Raw genomic sequence first — 20,569 nt, 5'->3', positions numbered from 1 at the left:
GCATTAAACCTGCCAAGCACAAACAGACCCAGAGCATGCAGATCAGGCCACATGTATAACAAGCTGCATAGCTAACAAAGCTAACCAGGGAGCAGCTGCTCCCCTTAGCTGCAGTTACCTGAGTCAAGCTATTCAAAGATGGCAAAGATGCTCTGCTGGTTTCTATCATTATCCAGTCAAAAGTTTATGAATTCATCAAACTCAGTGTCTCTCACCTGTCTCTGCCATCAACATTTCACACAGTGCCCCCTACAGGCTTGGAAAACTTCTTCTGCGACAATAGAGTTGCATTTGATGTCTCTGTTTGGACTCATAGTCTTTGTCTTTGATTTTTATGCATTTGTCTTAACTTTCTGCTGCACAGCTTTCCTTTAACTTAACATTGTTCAATTCGTATTGTATTTTCTTACCTTTACTAAACTTTGTAAATACTACAAAAAAAAACTAGTATAAAAATAAATGTGATAAAAATCGCTTGCCTTCAATTGTCAAAAGAGGTGTATAATGTCTCTGCACGCTAAAAGACTTGTGAAAGATTTCTACCTGACACCCTCTCACATCCAAAGACAATGTGTCAGCAACTCACAGAGTTTTTAGTCACAGACTTAAATTGCGCGAATAAGCTGCCAACATGTTTTGGCAATTTGCAGGAGTTTGCTGACTTTTTTTGTGATAGATTCATTCCTCTGCACTACACCTCTTTATGAAATAGATGTAGGTTTTTAAAGCTTTTGTACTTTCATCACTAACGATCATTTAAATACAAAAACACAAGGCATTGAAAAGTATTATTGAACATTTGCTTCCTTTTTACAATCGTTTAAAATACTTTCACAAGAATGCAGTGAGTGCAAGGTAGAAGTCAAAGACAGATCAACTCGACGCCTCTGACAACTCTTACAGGTTTCTTTCTTTCTGACTTCTATTTCAATCAGTCACTCTTCTCTCATTCTGCAGGACCTGTAAGATATTCCTGTACTCCACCACCAACACCACCTCACAGCCGGTCAAGAATCACCGTTCCAGGAAGGCAAATGAAAATGCTTACAGTCAGACCAGCCACCAAATCCTAAAAACATTGTGTGGACTGATGACGGACAGGGACGTGGGTTGGCCAGTGGGGCTGGGGGAGCGTGAAAGCCTGGAGCTGAGGGCTAACAGACCCTGGAGGAAAGCTCTGCAGAGAAAAGCTGCTCCCAGGACCCGGCCTGGAAATCTGTTTTCTCATCCCTCACTGGAAGGCAGCAGGCAGCAGTTAACAGGAGGATCGACTGTGTGCTGAGAGCCCAGTGCACACATGGGAGCTGTTTGAAATGCAGAGCGATGAATGTGTGCGCGTGTGTGTCCAGCCTTCGGATGGGTTGCTATCATATTCAGACACCTGGCGGACACTGATTGGACCGCAGCATCCCTCTGGCCACCTTGTCTATGGTCCAAGAAGTGTGTGTGTGTGATAATCATAGAACTCATCATTCTCTGGCAACATCATCAGTGTGTGTGTGCAAATGTGTGTGTGTGTGAGGGAAAAAGGTCATCTCCAATTCAAGATGTCATGCATCAAAAAAACAGCAGCCAACCACTGGATGTACTATCTCAAATATGTGCGTTTGTGTTTAAAACAAAAAAAAAGGAAACTGTACATGATGATGTGCTTTACAGGTTCTACATATTCTGATATTGAAGAAAAAAATGGACGCAGTATTTTACTATAACGCTCTTATCTTCGGAGATGTATTTTGATGTGCATTATGACTATACGACATCATTTGCGTCACCTTCGGTAAACGTCGGGCTTTGTATTCCTCCGAAATATAAAAGAAGAAAAAGGGATGAAAAAAAAAAAAAAAAAAAGACAACTCTGCTTAAGAGTGTTAAAACATTTCAACAGTGTGCACATTCAATCTGTACAGTCATCACTGGGCAGGTTGCAGATCAGGGGGGAGGTCATGTCACATCATCTCTTTGTACAGTTCAGAAGTATTACTGTTAAACATTAACATATTGTATGAATATTTCACCTTCCACAGCAGTGCAGAAAGTTCGTCATTGCGTTCAGATATCATCACACACTTGTCTGTTTGTGTATTTCAAATGTAGCCTCTCGCACTCTTCCATGCTAAGTAACAGCGCCCTGCACAACGGGCGTCACTAAAAAGTACCAGTCATATCAAAAAGGAGACATATTTAAGTATTAGAGCAGAAAAGGAAGTGCAAAAACGCCACACCAAACGTTCTCTTTTATGAAGCTCATTATTTAATGGTGTATATAAGTATTTGATGCTGTTTAAATGTAAGATGTGATGTACTAATATAATTGTGTATAGTATTTCCTAGAGATGTTTATTTTCTATAAAATGGAATATGTTATTGCTTATAAAATGTTATTAAAAGAATCCATTGATGAAAAAAAAAAGAACGACCTTTTTTGGGAATGTCACTTGTCTTATGTTGGAGCATGCCGTTGATTGATTTTCATGTCTCTTTGTTTGGAATCGATGACACAGCATCACTTTGTTTGAAATGTTTTTGTAACGCCAATGTTAAATATACCAGCACCTTTCAATGCTGCTACGACCAGTGCCTGCTCTTTTTGTCTTTACTGAACATGCACCGACATCTACACACTGGAGAGACTCGCTCCTTCACAAGACGACGCCGCTCACATCTAGATTCAAGGGCTACACTTGGATTCTGATTCTTTTAAATGACTCCCCAGACGATCAGACTGACTCTTGCAAATTCATAAATCCCAAGTCTGTTTTTATTATTGTAAGGCGCTTAAAAAAAAAAAAAAAAAGGTTAACAAATGTCCTTGTTTTTTGTCCAAATCACAAAAGACTAGGCCTCCTGCACAGACAAATCATTTGTGTCAGGACTGAGGTCTTAAAACATCCCACTGCTCAGGTGTCTCACTGAAGAGGTTTCGTACTCTTGAACATTTCTAAAGAATATCAAGACTACTGAGAGTAGTTCAAGAGAATCACAATATCAGTAAAAGAGTGAAGAACAGACTGGCGAGCATAAAACATAACACTGCTGGTGCACAGAGATTGCAAAGGTCACATGCTTAAGAGTTTTGCAGGATATAAACGTCCCCCCCACTCAGTCCAGGTAAATTCTCCTGATTTTATCCTGCTGCGTTCTCACATCAGCTTACTCAGACTTCATGCGGTGAAACACTAAGAGGCTGAGAAATTTTGGATAAAGTCTGAGTGAAATTTTCAGCCTGATAACTTTTGAGTTATTCAGGAGTTTTGGTGCAAGTGTGAACACGGCTTTTTGAGAAATATCAAAATCTGTTGTTAAAAACAGAAGTCTTAGCTCTTCTTTAATTCTTGCTTCATGGTCGTTATGAAATCCTGCATATATTCATAAACATCTTGATTCCAATGGGCACAGCTAAATTACATAAGTCTCCATAATTAGCTGGTTTATCTTACCTTTTTACCACTCCAGGTCTACTCAGACTGATGTACGCACATCTTTAACGTTGCCCCGCCCCCATCTGTGCTCCCTCAAAAGCCACACCCATCAATTACCTGCACGAGCTTGCTTAGTGTTGTCTCATGTCTAATCCAGCGGGAAGTTTAACCTTTTATCATTTTTAAACTTGGACAATTTCACTACCCACAACATCATCCAACGACTCAGTATAAATTCAGTCATGGCTGTCGTGCTTCGAGTGTGGGCTCGTGCACGCGAGGGATAGAGCGAGCAGTGGGACGTGATTGGTTCCTCGTGGCAGACGGTCAAAGTTTTTACACGCTTACATCTGCTGCAGATGACGGATTTTCTTTGTTCCTTTTTCAGAGCACGAGTTCTGAATTTCTGTCAGGGCCTAAAGACAGTTTCTAAAAAGGTATCTGCCTTCACTTACACCTTTACAGGAAATAACTGGGAACACGCAGGAAAATTACGTTTCTTCAGCTTTCCCCCCCAAAAATAGAAATCCTCAGAACATTTAGCTGAAGTTTCGTCCCACTTTAAACTTCAGCACATGACCTACTTGCATAATTTGAAGCCAAGTGGAGGGGGACTGTCAGCTTCTTCTCTCGTTGCACTGTACTTAAAAAATAAAGAAATAAAAGAGGGAGGAAGAAGAACAGGGAACAGTGTATTCGTCTTTACAAAATGCGTTTATATTTACATCAGAAAAGGTTGAAAGTAAAGATAAGAGATGAAAAGATGTCGGTTAAAAAGACATGAATAATAACCTTTAGACATGGGTACATCTCATTCACTTCACTCTGATGACTTTCAGTCTTTCACATTAGTGCCACACTATAAAAACATACTGCTCCTTCTGAAAAGGTTTTTTCATGTCTCACAGTCCTCTAAAAGTCCAGAAATGGTGGTTCAGCAGAAATATCAAACCATGATAACTGACAAACACTGGGAAGTCACTGCAGGCTCTCTTTGGAAAGAATCATGATCAATTATTACCTTCACATCGGTCGTCTGACTCAATATCACCTTCAAATCGGTCGTATGTAACTCGTTGAAAAAACGTAATTTTTTATGCCAAAAATTAAACACTGCCAGTTACTTATGTGCAACGGTGCAAGGGGTCAACCGTGTCAGACTGTGAGACGCCGACAACATGATACAGTCTCTGTTTGACACTTATTGCCATGGTAACACAGTGCAGTAACTATAATTTAGGTCTGGTTGAAAGCTACCAAATAAAACATATTTCAGGGAACAAAGTAAGCATTTGTCACTCTGCTTATGCAAAATACTGCTCAATTAAAGTTCATACAGATTATAAATACGTTTTAAAATATGTACACGGCAACAAAAAGACGAAAAGAAAAGGACCTTTATGAAAATAACCTCATAAAGCCATGTTTTTTTCCTCATCTAATTGAAATCAGCCTCGCAGGGCTAGTGCAGTAAAATAGTCGCAGAGCTTGTGCAGGGGCTCGCTTCACCTCATCTCAGATGATCAGTGGAACACGAGTCTAATCAACTGTCGCACACTTCCAACAACCTGCAGAGTTTCTTCCCACTGGGCGAGCTCAAGGTCGGACCAATAGGAATTTGGTCGTTTTTTTTCTTGCACAGACAGAAAAACGTCTCACACTGCAGCCAATCAGAGCAGCCCGACACCACTGAGCACTCAGCGTGAAGAAGGTGCATCCATGTTGAAAAGATCAGGGGTGGGAGTTTGTTTAATCAATGCACGGCAAAGGACTCTTTGTCATTTCTCAAACACACATGCGCACACACGCGCGCGCACACACACACACACACACACACACACTTACACTGAACTGTGATGGCTCCTCTTTGTGGTCAAATTGTGGCACTGCAATACTTTCTCATTTTGGCGGTTCAGCTCAGTAAGAGGACAAATACTTCTTAAACTGTGGTAAAAATCCACAGCGTCTCCAGATGTGGGGTTGGGGTGACGGGACAGTTTGATATGAAAACGTGAAGTGTGATGAATCTTTTCAATAAATGCACACCAAAAGACCAGACTCTGTGTGGTGGTGTGGCTGGCTTTAGGGGTTCTTTTCAGTGTCTTTTTCTTCGTCAAAGATGTTCCCATACACAGCGTCCATGCATGGCTCCCCCCCCCCCCCCCCCCCGCTCCCCTCCCTCTAGCTGTTGGTGACGGTGGTGCCGCTGCCCAGCTTGATGATCATCTGCTGGCAGTCGTGAAGGGTCCTCTTGTCTCCCAGCTTCTCCAGTGTGCGGGCTGCGTCCGCCAGCATGCCCACCCTTTGGCCTGGAGCCGATAGAAAGGAGGGAGGAAGGTAGCGGCACGCCAGCATGACAGCCTCCGCCTGCTCCCGCTGGCCGGGCCGCGTCTCGCACTCCTCTGCACACGCACACACACACACAAAAAAAAAAAAACATAAACAACAATCTTGTTACCATTTTGCGCTTTTGATGCCGCCAGCCACCGACAGTCGATCAGACTTCAGCAGCTTCTGGTTTAATTAGTGAAGGGATTTAGTGCAGTGAACAATCAGGCAAAACAGACGAGAAGCTGATTAGAGCCGCTGATTACAGCAATTCAGCGTCGCACAGCTCTCTGCGACTTTTATTTAAAAAGTGCAAATCTCGAAAAACGATGCTCAGTGAAAAAAAAAAAAAACGTTCAAAACCGAAGTTATTTTTTGTTTGATATTAGACTCATAAAAACAGTAATCAACAGTGGATTTAAAAAAAAAGAAAAGGAGTCCACGAACCTGTCTTGGCTCCGGGCGTCGCTCTGCGTCGCAGTGAGCGATCCAGGAGCTGATGTGTGCGGGTGGGGCTGGCCCCCGCCATCAGCCTGGCTGTGGCTTCATGAAGGAACAACTGGAGAGAGACGGAGGGGGGGGGGGGGGGGGGAGTAAGTGATGATGAGTCATACACAGCGTTCAGCTCTACCTCAGAGATACTCTGAATCATTGTGAAAAGTGCTGCTAAACATTAGCCTCAGGGGCGTGTGCGTGCATGTGTGTGTGTTGCAACCTCTCTCAGCTAATTTCCTCCGAGAACTCTACCGTGGACTGCCTGCAAATATGTGCACAGGATGCATTTGGATTCGTTTTCAAAAGGGCTGCCATTTTTTTTTTCCATTTCAGGTATTTGCAGAATCTTCGGATGGAGATTTAAATATTTTTTACATAAAGGCACATTTGAGGATGCTGAATGAAGAGTTTTAAAGTCCCACGAAACAGCAAAAAATTTTCACTCCTTTTCAATACCACAGTTTAAGACCATCATATTTCTGTAATCAAGGAGATCAGTGGTATAGTTTTAGAACTGAATATTTGCAGACATATTTGTGTTATTACGTCAGTGTGCAGGAGTTCTGGTCTGGGACTTCTATGCTTTTTGCCGCTGCATAAATATTTTTTAATTTTACCTGAACTGTTTAAAGTTGTGGTTATGTGACAACCTTATTGCAAAGAGTGTTTTGATTCCACATGTTTGAGACTTCTCCTGTAAAAAACAGCACCCTAAGGAGGGACTTAGTGCCGACACTGATTGGCGTTTGGAGCAGCCACTGGAAAAGTTTCCACTCTAACTTTACAATCTGCAACCAAGTGTTAGCGAGGACGAACTTCTGACGGCTTGTTGGCTTTCAGGTCGTGTACGGTTTAATTCCGTGGAGACGAATACAAGGATCAAGATAGCACATCAACGGAACCAAAAAAAGTGTTTCTACATTTTAAATATTTTTCAGGAAATGAAAATACTACAAACTAAAAGATGATGCTGAATTATTTACGCTGCAAAATAAGAGATATATGACACATGGCCTCTACAAAAAATAACTGCTGCTGTGTGACACTTGAACGCTTTGAACTGTGCAAGACTGAGCAATCAGAACAATCTGACATTTTATGATCAGCAGGACGATGAATTCACGGTCGGCCTAACAAAGGACATGTCGAATAGGAAAGAAACAAGTGGACGTACTCTTCTCATTGCAGGCCTGAAGCTGTGCGCCAGCTTGCGTAGTGAGCTCAGGTCTTGCTGAAAGCCTTGCAGCTCTGGCGGCGAGGCCTGGTGAACGCCTGCAGGGCCGCCGGTGCCCACTGACCCCGACCCCACGGAACCGGTCCCCTGCTGCTGCTGCAGGCGCCACACGTTGGTCCTCATGACCAACAGGAGGTCGCACAGGAGCAACTGGACAACCTGGAGAGAAATGGACCTAATTAGAAGTGAGACTTCGCTGCTGGGAGACTCAGAGGGACGTGCACAAGAAGAAATAAGTCCGTTTCATCTGTGAGAACAGGAAGGGGAAAGAAATGTGGGGGATCAATAGATAAAGGTTAGGAGGTAAAGTTTTTTAAAGTTTGAGACACCTCAATAAATGTTTTCTTACTTAAATATTAATATGTATACAACAGCCAATACAAAGACTTTCAAACATAATCATTGTAAGAACGATCATTTATTGATGTTTTTAAGATAATAGAAACTCTGAACTATCAGAACTCTTCCAATCGCTCCTCCAGATTCTGACAGATAAAAAGAGACAAAAACACCTATTTCATGTTGTTATTGTGTGCTCTGCTGTTAGCAGCCAGCTCTGTGTTGCACTGCAGGTACATTGCACTCAGACAAATAACATGCAATGCAACTACAATGCACCGCAGCACTGGCCGTAGAGGCACGCACACACCGAGCTGCCTATCCAGCAGCATCACCATCTGCTGAGCGCCAGAGGGCAGGACCACGCTGCATCACACAGAGGAGTCGCTTCAGGGGGGTTTGCTGTCTGTTGTAAAGTGTGTGTGGCTTTGTGTTGAAAAAGTGTGTGTGTGTGTGTGTGTTTTAAAGATTTTTATTCCAAGCCCATGTGTGGGAACATCTGTCTCTGTGTGCATTGACTTTTGAAGAGTTGTTAATGCAGAAGATGCCGTTACATGCAATCAATAGGAATGAGCTCTGCATGAGCTTGTGCCTTCCTGTGTGTGTGTGTGTGTGTGTGTGTGTGTGTGTGCACACCTTGTCTAAACTGGAGCTGTGGCAGTGTGGTCCCAGGTTGAGGCTGTCTCGGAGCAGGGTGCTGGCCTTGTCGCTGTAGCTCAGACTCTGCTGGCAGTTTTCTGGCTTGGACAGCAGCGCTCGCACCGCCCTGAATGTGTTTAGACACGCATTGGGCAGAAGACTCCTGATGGAGCGAGGGAGAGAGGAGACAAGAGGACACAGGTTCAAGTAGTGAAAGTGCGTGTGTGCGTGTGTGTGTGTGTGTGTGTGTGTGTGTGTGTGTGTGTGTGTGTGTGTGTGTGTGTGTGTCTAAACTTACTCTGCGTTCTGCAGACTGCGAGGCAGGTGCTCAACGGTGGGATATAATCTCTCTGCAGCAGCATCGTCTCCTTGGAGCCAGTTGATGATCACCACGGCAACCGAGGACCACCACTTGGAATGAGGGTCACAGCCTGGAAGTGGAAACAAAACAGTCAACAACCTGACAGAGAGAAAAAAACGGGACGCAAATAACCGACTCCTTCACTGCCCACGCCCACACACATATCCACAGACACACACACACACATATCCACACACACACATATCCACACACACACACACACACACACACACACACAAATACACACACACAGTCTGAATATTGACCTCTGTATCAATCTGTTTGCCCCCTCTGGCAGGGTCACGACATGCTGGGAGAAAGCAGCCATTTTGAAGACTCCTTCAAGAGGGGAAACTCCTCCATTTAACACTGGGCAACACACACACACATTTACACACGAGCACACGCTGACTTCAAACGATCTGTGAGCAACCTGAGGCTCTGCCAAGAAAAGTCTCAGATTAAAGTCCCGGCACAGCCTCCTCTCCCCCCTCCCTCCCTCCCTCATCTCAAGGTGATCACTGATTTGACAGCGTTGAAGATAGATGATGCAATCTAGAGGATGCCCCCCCCCCCCTCCTCCACTCCCCCACCCCTTCTGCTCACATCAGTGATCAGTGAGGAAAGGAGAAGTGGCAGGAGGGTGGGAGTCAAGCGAGTGGGAATCAGGCTACTCGATCTTAATGTTGTAAAAAATAAACGTTATCTCGCTGCTTTTCATTCTGCTCACACGCTGAGAGCGTCGCACAGGCTGCGGAACAAGGCGAGAGGTGCAGGACGAGGAAATGCAGTTCTCTCAAAAAGAGAGAAGCAGGGACCAAGACAGAAGTAGAAAACAAGAGATGTTGACGGACATGACAGCGTCGAGGGCGACTTACCCGTCACAGTAGCCATGTTGGAGCCGATGGCGAAGGATTGAGAGGTGGCACCTGCAGCGTCCGATGCACTAATCAACAGCTGGAGGTACTCCAGGGCATCAGCATACTCCCTGAGGAGAGACGCACGGGGACGCTTACTTTGCTGCCACATTCGGTTACCTCAGGCAATCTTTAATTTAATGACACATTTTATTTGATTGGTTTTTTTTGCCAGTTATCTCAAATGTTCACCCGAAAATTGTTGACAGATAATAAACGGACAACCGCTTCAAAATAAAAGTCAGGCTGCAATCATCACACGAGAAGTGTCCATGTGTAAGCATTTTGTTTTTTGCTGAGTCATGGTACACAGAGCGACGCAGGAGCTGCAGAGCAGACAGGCTGTAAATGATCTTTGCTCTCGGTAGCTTATATCCTTCAATAATAATAATGTAAGATCCATGACTGGGACTTAAATAAGAAGAAGTAGACGGCTTGAAATGCTTATACGTCAAACAGCCGATGTGGGTTTTTAAACACGAGACTTTCCTAGGCTGATGTAGCCGCTGGGTTTAACTCGACACTGCATCAAAAAACACATTTTTCTGTTGGCGAGCGGTTGATGTTTTTGCGTGTCCTCACCCCTCGCCCTGGTCGGGACTCTTCTCTCCACACGGCTGGGCCACACAGTACAAAGCTTTCTCCAGGAGGTGTTCTCTGAACGCCTGAGTCACCTGGGCCAGAGGATCCACTGGAGGAGAAACAACCAAGCTTCAAACATGAGACATAAACGACGCTCGAGCATATAAACAATACTGACACCTGATTAGACGCCACAGAAACAGAAACAGAAGTGTTCTTGTTTTTAATGACTGAAAAAGGCCGTCCTGCTCTTACCCGTGTTTCCAGCCTGGCTGTAGATGCTTTCTTTAGGAGTGCTGCGAATAGCCCAGTCACCGTCCACAAAGAAGCGGTGACCCAGCGGGTGACAGAGCCACTGCATCGCTGGAGGCACGCTGCCGCTGGACGACAGGCACGCCTGGCGAGCGCTGCTCAGGAACACGCGCTAATCAGAAGAAACAAACTCGGTCAATTTCTTCACTCAGATTGCACAGTGTTAGTTTCTGAGGTCTCACTTTGACTCCACTTAGTACTTCAGTTCATTACAAGTCTCGGGGTCATTAAGGAATTACATTTATGTTCATTACCTATGAGAGAACAATAAAGTTCAACTGCGTGTTTCACTTTAATGCTAAACAACCGACAGAACTTTTTTCAGCTTCTACAACTGAATCAATCTGCACAATTTCAATGACGAGATTAGAAAACTGGGCGTGTGTGAGCCAAGTGGACTCACAGAGGTGAAATGCAGGATCCTTGGCAGGCTGGCTTTGACCCGCAGAGCTGCAGAGACGTAGACCTCGGCCAGAGAGGCCACAGGCAGGCAGGAGCCGGCGCACTCGGCCAGGTTCACGGCACTCAGAGCCATGTTGACCGCTGACAGGTGGCTCCCATTCAGCTTCCCTGAGTGTGCAGAGAAGCAGACAAGGAAATGATCACTCTGAAGAAGAAATAAGACCGAGTTGGTCTGCAGAAAAATCCTCATATTAAATGACTTTATAGGCCCCAAATCCAAAGAAGCCGACTCTCACATCACATCTGCTGAGATTCTGTCACTTTAATATCTTGCCTGCAATGTTCCATCCAGCACACTGATTTAATTTAGAAATCTCCCACCAACCAACCTGTCATGTGCAGCTGGTGCAGGCGGTGGTAAACAAGGGCGGCGTCACGGCTGCTCTTGCAGGCGTCCTCCTGCAGGGGGCGGTCTGATCGCAGCCCTCCAGCCCTGGCAGCCAGCCAGCGGCCCACCCACAGACGCTGGAGGCAGAATCTCAGCAGGGACCAGAGTGCAGCGCAGGCCAGGTCCAGCTGGGAGATTGGTAACGGTCGACCAAGAGCCTTCAGACAGGTCCACAGATTCTGACTGGCCTGGGCAAAATCTCCCTGAAGGGCGAGAAGACAAATATGAGCTTTAGACAAAGGAAACAACTGAGGCAGGATACAGAAGATGCATCGATCCGTCTTTCAGAATCTGAAAATAAAAAAATGTCTCTTTTGATTTAGGCAATGTGAAAAAGAAGGAAAAAAAACGTACTCTTGCAAGGTCCAGGTCGGCCTGCTTGCGATGCCTCCAGAACAAGACGGAGGATCCAGAGTGCGGTCTGGTCACCGGCTCTCCGTACACCAACAGTCGGATGAGAACCCCTGACACCAGAATACCGTTCAGCAGCCACACCAGGATCGTGGGCAGCATCCAGTCCATCCAGCCCCACGAGTCCGCTGCGGAAAACAGATTTAGAGCTCAACAATCTCAATTCTTTTCTCCAGACGAGCCTCCATGAACTCAAAACCCCCGGGTACCTGCGATATCCACACCCAGGACACTCCTTCCTGCGTGGTGCGTGGCGGCGGCGCTTTCAGCTGAGCTGCTTCCGGAGGAGCAGAGCAGCGCAGCGAGAGGATTGAGGGAGAGGAAGAGGAAGGTGAAGGTGCACAACGCCATGCGGGATCTATCCAACATCCCGCCAGCACCACCTCCTGCTGCCGCTCCATCCAGGATGCCAACGTTGGGCTGCAGAGCGGAACATCGGGGTTACTTTTAGTAAGAAAATCTTGATTTCCTGAACGAGTTAGTTGATGGTAGAACTTGCAGTGTTTGCTGCACAGACGAGTAAAGCAGGACGTATTGTTAACCTGTCGTTACCTTTGTGTCCTCCATTGGACTGTCGGGCTCAGAGTCGCTGCCACAGTGGGAGAAAGAGGTTGGAGAGCCCACGTCAGAGGCCGGCGGCGTGGGCAGCTCGGCTTTCACCTCAGCCTTTTCATCCACCTCCATGGCAACCAGGTCCTTCAGAGACTCTGCGAAGGAGACGAGGGAAGCGGCGAAAAGGTCAGTAAGCGGTACCTCGGTAAAGACATCTTCAGCCTTCAATCCCACTTACTTAGAGGCAATAAAAGAACATTTTTCACTTTTGTCATTTCAGGATAACAGCTGCTATCAAAAGACTTCATCGCACGAGGTCAACTGAACGATTTCCTCTGAAGGGAACTGAAACAAATCTCAGAGAAGCTGTAATGGAGTAAAAACCAGAGGAAGGGTTTTTGAAGTGCATACTGTTTTTCTGGGCTGCCATCTTGAGAGCCATGTTCTCCTGCTTGAGTTTCTGGTTGGACTGCTGTATGTAACGGATGTAGTCGATGGCCTTCTTCAAAACTGCAGACTTGTTGAGCTGTGAGGAGGTGGAAATCACAAACAGTCTTTTTACTGACCTCATGGAACGAACTCAACTTAACCAAGCGTGCAAACGTGGAATCATCAGTGTTGAGAGGGACTCTGTCTCACCTTGGCCTCGGTTCCAGCCACCAGATCTTTGAGCTCCAGGATTTTGTCATTAATAGAAGAGCGGTAGCGCTTCTCGATGGCGTTGTGGGCTGTGCGTTTCTCCCCCTTGTGCGGCTGACCCGAGGGCTTGCCGCTGATGGCGATGCGGTTGATGGGCAGCTTGTCGGTGTCCACCATGACGGGAACTGTGGTCAGGATCGTGCCGCCGCCCATGAAGGCCTGAGGAGGGAAAGAAAAAGAGCGAATGTGAGGAAAAAGAACGACTAAATTATATTCACAGTTTTTGGTCATGCAGCGTTGGCCTCAACGCTCCCTCTCTCTGAAAGAATAAAGTCTCAAAGATGATTTGAAGAAAGGCTTCACATTGGCTCTAAAGTTAAGTACATTTCTGAACTGGAGTTTTGGCTGCAATGTTTCCAGGATAAATTTAAAGAAAGTTATTTGATAAATCTGAGCACTTCCTCGATGCAAGAAAACTCAGACTCTTTATGTGACCACAGTGATTGTTACAGTAATCTCTATGCTGCTGCTCGCACGCCGTCCCTAAACGACCACATCGTTTGCTTTAAAATATAAAATCTGGTTTCTCCTCATCTGTGAAAAAACAAAATCAGTGTGGCATGCTGTTACCATATTTGAACAGATGTTGTTCCCCAGAGTTGAAGCACAACAAGAAAATAAAAGGCAATTAAACATGCTGCCCTTCTTCCAAACGATAATGCACTGAAGGAGCTGAAAGCTGCGACTGCATCGTGAGATCAACTTCAGTCATGTGTTGTATGAACCGACCTGCAGCGAGGCACTCTGCACTGGGTTGGTGGTGGAGAGGGATGTGGGCGAGGCCATGGTGGTGACAATGCACGGGTCATGCTTCAGAGTGGTGAGCAGCAGAGACTCGGCCTTGATGAACTGTGGCTGCAGCAGCACCTGAGCACACACACACACACACACACACACACACACACACACACACACACACACACACACACACACACACACACACACACACACACACACACACACACACACACACACACACACACACACACACACACACACACACACACACAGAGAGAGACAGAGAGAGAGAGAGAGAGAGAGAGAGAGAGAGAGAGAGAGAGGGTCAAGAGGGGTTCACAGCATCAGCGTACTTCACAGACTGGGGGCCCCTCAAACACTCTAGGGCCGCAGTCTGTAGGGACTTGGGTTGGGTACCGGAAGGTCGTCGGTTCAAGTCCCGCACAGACCAAATCCGGAAATTGGTTTGGTAGCTGGAGAGGTGCCAGTCCACTTCCTGAGCACTGACAATGTGCCCTTGAGCAAGGCACCAAACCCCGAAACTGCTCTGGAGCGCTCGCTGTGGGTCGCCCCTTCACTCTGAGACCTCTCCATTAATGCATGTCACAAGGTTTGTGCATGTGTGTATCTCAGCCTGTGTGTGTTCACGTTCATTAGACAGAGTGTGGCATTAATAAAGTATAAATTAATTAACTCTTACAGGTACTTGCTGAATGTGGGGCGCGATGGCTTGAGCCGACGAGCTCACTGTCGTGGTCATGAGTGGAGAGGCGGAGGTCAGCGCCTGGAGCGGAGTCTGGATTGTCACTGGCTGAACAATCGGAGGCGACGACGACAAGCTGGCAGCGGGCAGGCTCACACTGCTGGCGACTGGAAAAAGAGTCAGAGAGGATTTTTAATTCAAGCATGAAGTGAGAGCATGGATGAATCACCAACCAATCAGAGTGAGTTCGGATGACGTGTTTTTGATTTGATTCTCTTCTGGAAGCCTGAACGTCTCAAAACTGCCTGTAGTATCCACGCCGGACAACAAAGCACAACTGATTTGTCTTTTTAACAATCTCATTGTTTTTTAATTGCTGACTGGATCAAAACGTAACTAAGCTTTGACAGGTTTAACCCAAATCTGCAGCCAGCATATTAGGAAACGCTGCTCTGTAATTATAAAATAACAATGATAGACGATGTGAAGGAGTTTGCTTGGATATTTTTTTTTTAGTCCAGTCAAACTAGGACTACAAATCCCTCCTGGAGCGCACGCGTCTTCTGCTCCACCTGTCACTATCTGCAGGTTTGTAGGCCAAGAGGTGACATGAGACAGTCTCATTAGAAGAAAGTGATAGCAACATTCAGTGTGTCAGTGTGTGTTCCTTATCAGCTCCACTCCAATGACCTGTCAGCACCCGGGCCAGGAAGTGCAAAGACTCGTAAATATGTTTGGCCCCAAAGACCCCTCAGACATCCTGTATGTACGTCACAAACAACGAGCAGCCAGACGAAGCTCTTTCTTAGCGCACAGCTGAGCAAAGTCCATCAGGTTAGGAGGACTTGGAGATGACATCAGCTGCAGGTTGAATAACCGACTGACCTAACGTGGTGAACGTTAGGTCAGTCGTGGAGAAGCGTCTCAGAGGTTACACTGGTGGAAGCTTTCCCAAATCTGACCAGCGTGGGGAACACTGAACAGGTTTTTAACTTTACTGGTTCTAATGCTGCGACTCATTCAAAGTGAGTGAAGCTGGAAACCATTAAAGTGGTCAAAAATAAATACAGGAAGTGGATGTCAATATTACAGGAAATGTCCATTTGTGACATGACTTTACAGACGCTTGAATTTCCAATGACATGTACAAGTCCAGAGATTTCCTTTGTGAATGGAACAAATGTTTTCCCTTGTTTTTACACCGTTCTCTGTGTGCCAGTAGTTGATTTTAATGCTGTAACAAACACTGATGAATTAACATTGACAAAACAATAAACACTACACGTGCTCCATTGGCTTGAAAGTCTCCACATTGACGTCTCGTCTCCCCTTACATCTATTTCCAGCTTGTTAACAAACAAATGAAGCTCGGGGTAAATATATGTTTATGTTAAATTTATTTGGGGTTTTTTTATGCCTAGAGACAGGCCAGATCCAAGCCCAGACTGTCCCACATTGAGGACCACAGCCTCTGTGCATGGCGCACACTAACCACGAGGCTATTATGGGTATTGGACTGATCCAGAGGGAGGAATTCAATATCCATATGACTTGAAACATGTTGCTCTAAGAGTTTAAGCCGTCTTAAAAACGAGCACATGTTGAATATTACCCATCTTAGGTGCTACTTTGATCCCACATCACCATGGGAGAGTGTTTACCTGTGAAGCTGTTCTGGCTGCTGAAGATGGTCCGGGCCTGCTGCGGCTGAGTCTGAAGCTGTGGTTGTGTCTGTGCTGGACTCTGAGGCGTCGGCGAGGTGAAGAGGGCCTGCGGCGTTGACGTGAAAGCTAGGTTTGATACAGGTGAGCTGTGCGGTGAAGGTGCCTGGGCTGGAGCAGACGGGACAAGGACCGGTTGGGGCTGCTCCACTTTGGCCTGCTGCATTGTCAAAACCTGCTGCGGGGGCGATGCATGCTGCCTCTGGGTGGCGTTGGGCACCTGGGCCAGGGGGGACTGCTGGAATGTGACGGGCTGGAAAGCCTTGTCTGGGGTGGATGAGCTGCGGGTGATGGGCGGGCCAAGAAGTGCGTCCAGATGGGGGCTGCTGCTGAGGATGGAAGAGGAAGAGGAAGGTGATGGAGTGGTGGAGGTGCTCGGAGGAGGGGCCAAGGAGATGGACTGGGTCAAACCAGGAAGCTCTCGGTTGGGAGCTGGCGCTGTGTATGGAGGGTTGTCAAACAGCCCTCCAAACTCCATGTCCTGGTTGTTGATGAGCTGTAGCATGTCTGAAGAGAGGCAGAAATCATCATCGTCACTCAAAGCTGAAAGTACAAGCACAGAAGGAGCTCAGAATGTTCAATATCACTCTGGAGCACAAACAGGAAAGGTAGGTCTGAATATCGAAACAACTAGAAGACATTCCTGATTTATGAAAGGTGAGTATTTGCAACATGGTTGTCAGTGTAGCTTATTCATTTCACCTTTACTTTCTGTTTCTCTAGTAAGCCAAGCATGAAACCTACAAGAACAGATTCATGCTGTCAGTGCAGAGAGTACACTGACAAGTTCAGAGAATTAAACATTTGCAGTAAAAATACATTTCATATGTCAAAAACAAACAAACATGGAGACAGTAACTCCATGTCCAATAAGGTGAGGCTGTAGCTCAGTCTGCAGGGATCAAGGTCGTCGGTTCAAGTCTCGATGTGTACCAAAACATGGCAGCTGAAGAGATCCCAGAGTACCTCTCGAATACTGCAGTGTGTGTCAGCCCCACTCCAACATCTCTCCACTAAAGCAGGCCTACAGCTCCTCTGTGTGTGTGCGTGCATGTATTTCAGCCTTTGTGTCTCTCAGTAACAGAGGGTAAACCAGAATTTTCCTCAGGGATTAAAAAAGGTTTGTAAAAAAGAAAAAAAAAAGACGAGTCATCAAACAGTCAAATGTTCACAACAACCGACGTCATCATGAGCCTTTTTCCAAACCTATAATGGAAAAACCAAATACTTGAATTTATGGCAAACAAATGTTAAGCAGCTAAGACTGACATGATATAATCATTTAATTTTGCTAAACAGTATTTACACTTTCACTTATTTCTTTTTATTTTCAGTAATTTATTCATTTAGCTGGAGATGTTTTCCTCATCATATTTTTGGATTGTGGAATGATTATTTAATTCATATGCTGATTTATTTGTTATTTCAGGCCTTTGAATATATTCACACGTCTTTTATTACGTGTATGTTTGTGGTTGCTTGTTTTTGTTGGGGGTTTTTTTACGTTTTTTTATCTGTGCAGCTAATTGTCTTGGCCTGGACACAGAAAAGAGATTATCTATCTAAAAAAATAATCATAGAGCTATTATATACAAAGTCCAGTGTACTTTGGCCAGTGTATTATGCCATAAAACAAACTTAAATATATAATATTTACTTTATTTTATTTTTTTATCTGAAATGTTGCTAAATTTACTTTTTCCATATCAATTACTGTGCACACATTGGGGGATTTATGTGACAGTGATGTGTTTTCACTTTATTTACACACACTGATACAACCTACTCGATAAAGATGTGACAATAACCACGCGTTTCTTTTTTTTCTTCACCTGCTACAAACATTAAAAAAAAATAAAAAAAAATAAAAACATAAAATAAAAAACATTTTGAGTGAATTTTGTGTCCACTGAAAAACGCAGCAACCCGGATTTGTAATCCAGTGTTTTATATGAGGTGATCGCTTTGAACCAATCAGAGCGCTTCTCGGAGACTTGCTATGCCGATCAGCCCAAGACACCGAAGAGTCTGTCTATTAATGCGCATGCGCATGAGGTTACTACCGAGCAGAAACACCCCGGGGTTACTGCCGGTCAACATTTGGAAGGTAGCTGCAGGATATTCACTTTGATGCGCCAAAATGTGGATGTCACTGGTGTGTTTTAAGTAAATTGTATTACACCTCTGACAAGTCCGAGCAAGTAATCCTGTCTATGCATCCCTGAACGACTCAGCAAAATGTGACTGTGACAGAATAAGAGCATGTTTACAGCTTTTGTTAGGAGCGTGAGAAAAAAAAAAAATTCTCGTGCTTCACAATTAACTCTGACATGATTGGAAATAACCACATGGCTTTTTGTACTTTTGACCAAAACGTATAAATAATATGGGTTAATTCAGTGAGGCACCGTGAACTCAACCAGGAGGAATGAACGGCAGTAACCTCGTTCAGGTGGAGCAGGCCGGGGGGGCGGGGTGCGCGAGCTCACGACCCTTTAGCAGCAGCTAGCTTCACCTGACCTGCTCAAGTAATCGGCTAGTCATCAATGTGCAGTAAGATTATGACAGACGGTTCCGACAGTGAAAGAAAACATAGAAAAGGCCCGAATAAGATAACTTCCATCACTTCAGCAAAAACCCAAACGCTTTGTAGCTAGCCTGATGGCTAGCTAGTTTGGCTAATGAAAGTTATCCACGCACTTAATGGGGCTTTTGTATTTTTATTTACAATACTGTACACCAAAACTGTGTGTGTAACACAACAAGCAAGTCAAAACGACTCGTTAAACACACAAACATGGCATGCTGGAGGCAGCGTTCAGTCACATGTAGTCATAATAGTTCAGCTGCATAGCAAGCAACAAACAGGACAGGTGTTTTGTCGAATTGTTCTACCCAGGAAGATGATGCCAAGCGGCTCTTCGTCCCTGTAGAAATGCTTTATATTAAATATAAAATACATGCTTCTCGTTTATAGCCTGTGCAAATGCAGCGGGTAATGTTGTTTTCAGGTTATTGTGTGCTGGCAGCATCATTATATTTGGGATAATTGTCAAAAGAAATACGCGTTCTCTGACATCTTCAATAACACAACGTGCTCCTCGGACTGTGATGGGCTGACACAGATACAGATCTGCTCTCGTTTTAGCGCTATGTTAGCATTTTTGACAAGGCAGCAGAACCCCGGATCAGCAGCTAGGCAGCCACCGTTATGTCGAAGTTATCATCTTACCATCGATGTCGCTTAAGAGCACCGTGTCGATGTCACTGGGATCGTGCAGGGACAACGTCGGATCCAGAGTATCCAGCGAAGGATCGTCAAAAGACAGGCTGTTCATCTTCACTTTGTTTGTTTGTGTCTGGCTTTTCCAATGTGAGACTGAACCGGCTGATCGGTCTCCTGTCAGGGAGGGGAAACCTCAAACCTCTCGCGGTCGTACATTTGTAAGAACGTCAGAGTCCCCCGGTGTCCACGCGCGCAGCAGGGTGAACAGAAACTTTGTGTTGATGTGTCAATTAACTACACACTCCTGTGATCATCCAGGGAAACTTGAGAAGGAGAGCGAAAATCAACGTAAGCTCATTCGGCACAAACGTGCTTTCATGAAACCCTCCTTAGCCTGTGAGTTGATTGACAGGCGAGCCAGCCAATCGGTGCGTCTGCACTGGATTCCCAAATCGCAGTGTTCATCAGAGTTGTTTTGATTATTTGACTGAAGAACTATGTGGAGCATATAATGCCATGATTTACTGAAATGGAAATACACAGAGAACATTACTTTTGGTGGATACCAGAAAGAGAAACATCGCTTCAAATTACCACTTAAAATTTCTAATAGAAAAATCAAAGACTGTGTGAATGAATTTAATGCTTCTCATATACTATAAAAATCGTCTATTTTCATAAAACTATCTTTATCGTGATTTATATGTCACTTGTAAAAATGTAAGTCAGTGGGTGAAACAGCGTGGAAGTCTGTTTTTTTTTTTTTTTTTTGTGGGCTTTGCCCCCAATAACCAATGAGAGCCGAGTGGGTGTGTGCTTGTGCAAACCAAGTTTGGTTGACTCGAAGCGGCGGCTCCTCCTGTAGAACCAGTGAAACGGTCCAATGGGAAGCTCGGGATCCGAGTGGGGTGATCTGACGTCACATCTCGGGTAAAGAAATTACATCATGTGTGTCTATCTTGGACTGGAGCAGGGAAATAAAGTGGCGCAAAGTGTTTGTTTTGGCTCAAAAAATACGAAACACACTCAATTCATCCCCT

The 20,569-nt window shown here is 45.2% G+C and overlaps 2 protein-coding genes across 3 annotated transcripts in view; one reads left to right on the top strand and one right to left on the bottom strand.

Annotated features, from left to right (window-relative positions):
- rai1 (retinoic acid induced 1) overlaps positions 1 to 2,574 on the top strand; it is a 60,596-nt gene extending 58,022 nt beyond the window's left edge. For both annotated transcript variants that reach the window (XM_079365945.1, XM_079365944.1), the window contains exon 5: positions 958 to 2,574. In XM_079365945.1, coding sequence (XP_079222071.1) covers positions 958 to 966 — 9 coding nt within the window. In that variant the 3' untranslated portion in view covers positions 967 to 2,574. The remainder of the gene's footprint in view (positions 1 to 957) is intronic.
- Positions 2,575 to 4,117: 1,543 nt separating this feature from the next.
- srebf1 (sterol regulatory element binding transcription factor 1) lies at positions 4,118 to 20,134 on the bottom strand. Its single transcript, XM_079365951.1, has 19 exons — positions 19,536 to 20,134; positions 16,244 to 16,810; positions 14,580 to 14,749; positions 13,871 to 14,008; positions 13,082 to 13,300; positions 12,854 to 12,968; positions 12,443 to 12,597; positions 12,100 to 12,310; positions 11,834 to 12,018; positions 11,421 to 11,682; positions 11,033 to 11,199; positions 10,573 to 10,741; positions 10,318 to 10,426; positions 9,697 to 9,806; positions 8,756 to 8,888; positions 8,455 to 8,620; positions 7,420 to 7,638; positions 6,198 to 6,309; positions 4,118 to 5,824 (listed from the first exon to the last, which is right to left on the bottom strand). The coding sequence occupies exons 1-19, from the start codon at positions 19,639 to 19,641 to the stop codon at positions 5,604 to 5,606; spliced, it is 3,534 nt and encodes a 1,177-aa protein (XP_079222077.1). The 5' UTR covers positions 19,642 to 20,134; the 3' UTR covers positions 4,118 to 5,603.
- Positions 20,135 to 20,569: the final 435 nt, after the last annotated feature.

This window comes from Symphodus melops (genome assembly GCF_947650265.1).
Source record: "Symphodus melops genome assembly, chromosome: 17".
Classification (NCBI taxonomy): domain Eukaryota; kingdom Metazoa; phylum Chordata; class Actinopteri; order Labriformes; family Labridae; genus Symphodus; species Symphodus melops.
The sequence above is the reverse complement of the archived record's forward strand: the minus strand, read 5'-3'. Positions and strand labels throughout refer to the sequence as shown.

Coding starts and splice junctions, on each gene's coding strand:
- srebf1 (XM_079365951.1), bottom strand. CDS start 19,641: ATGAACAGCCTGTCTTTTGACGATCCTTCGCTGGATACTCTGGATCCG. Junction 12,969..13,081: donor TGGCTGGAACCGAGGCCAAG/GTGAGACAGAGT, acceptor ACCTCCTCACAG/CTCAACAAGTCTGCAGTTTT. Junction 11,200..11,420: donor GCACCAGCTGCACATGACAG/GTTGGTTGGTGG, acceptor CTGCACACTCAG/GGAAGCTGAATGGGAGCCAC.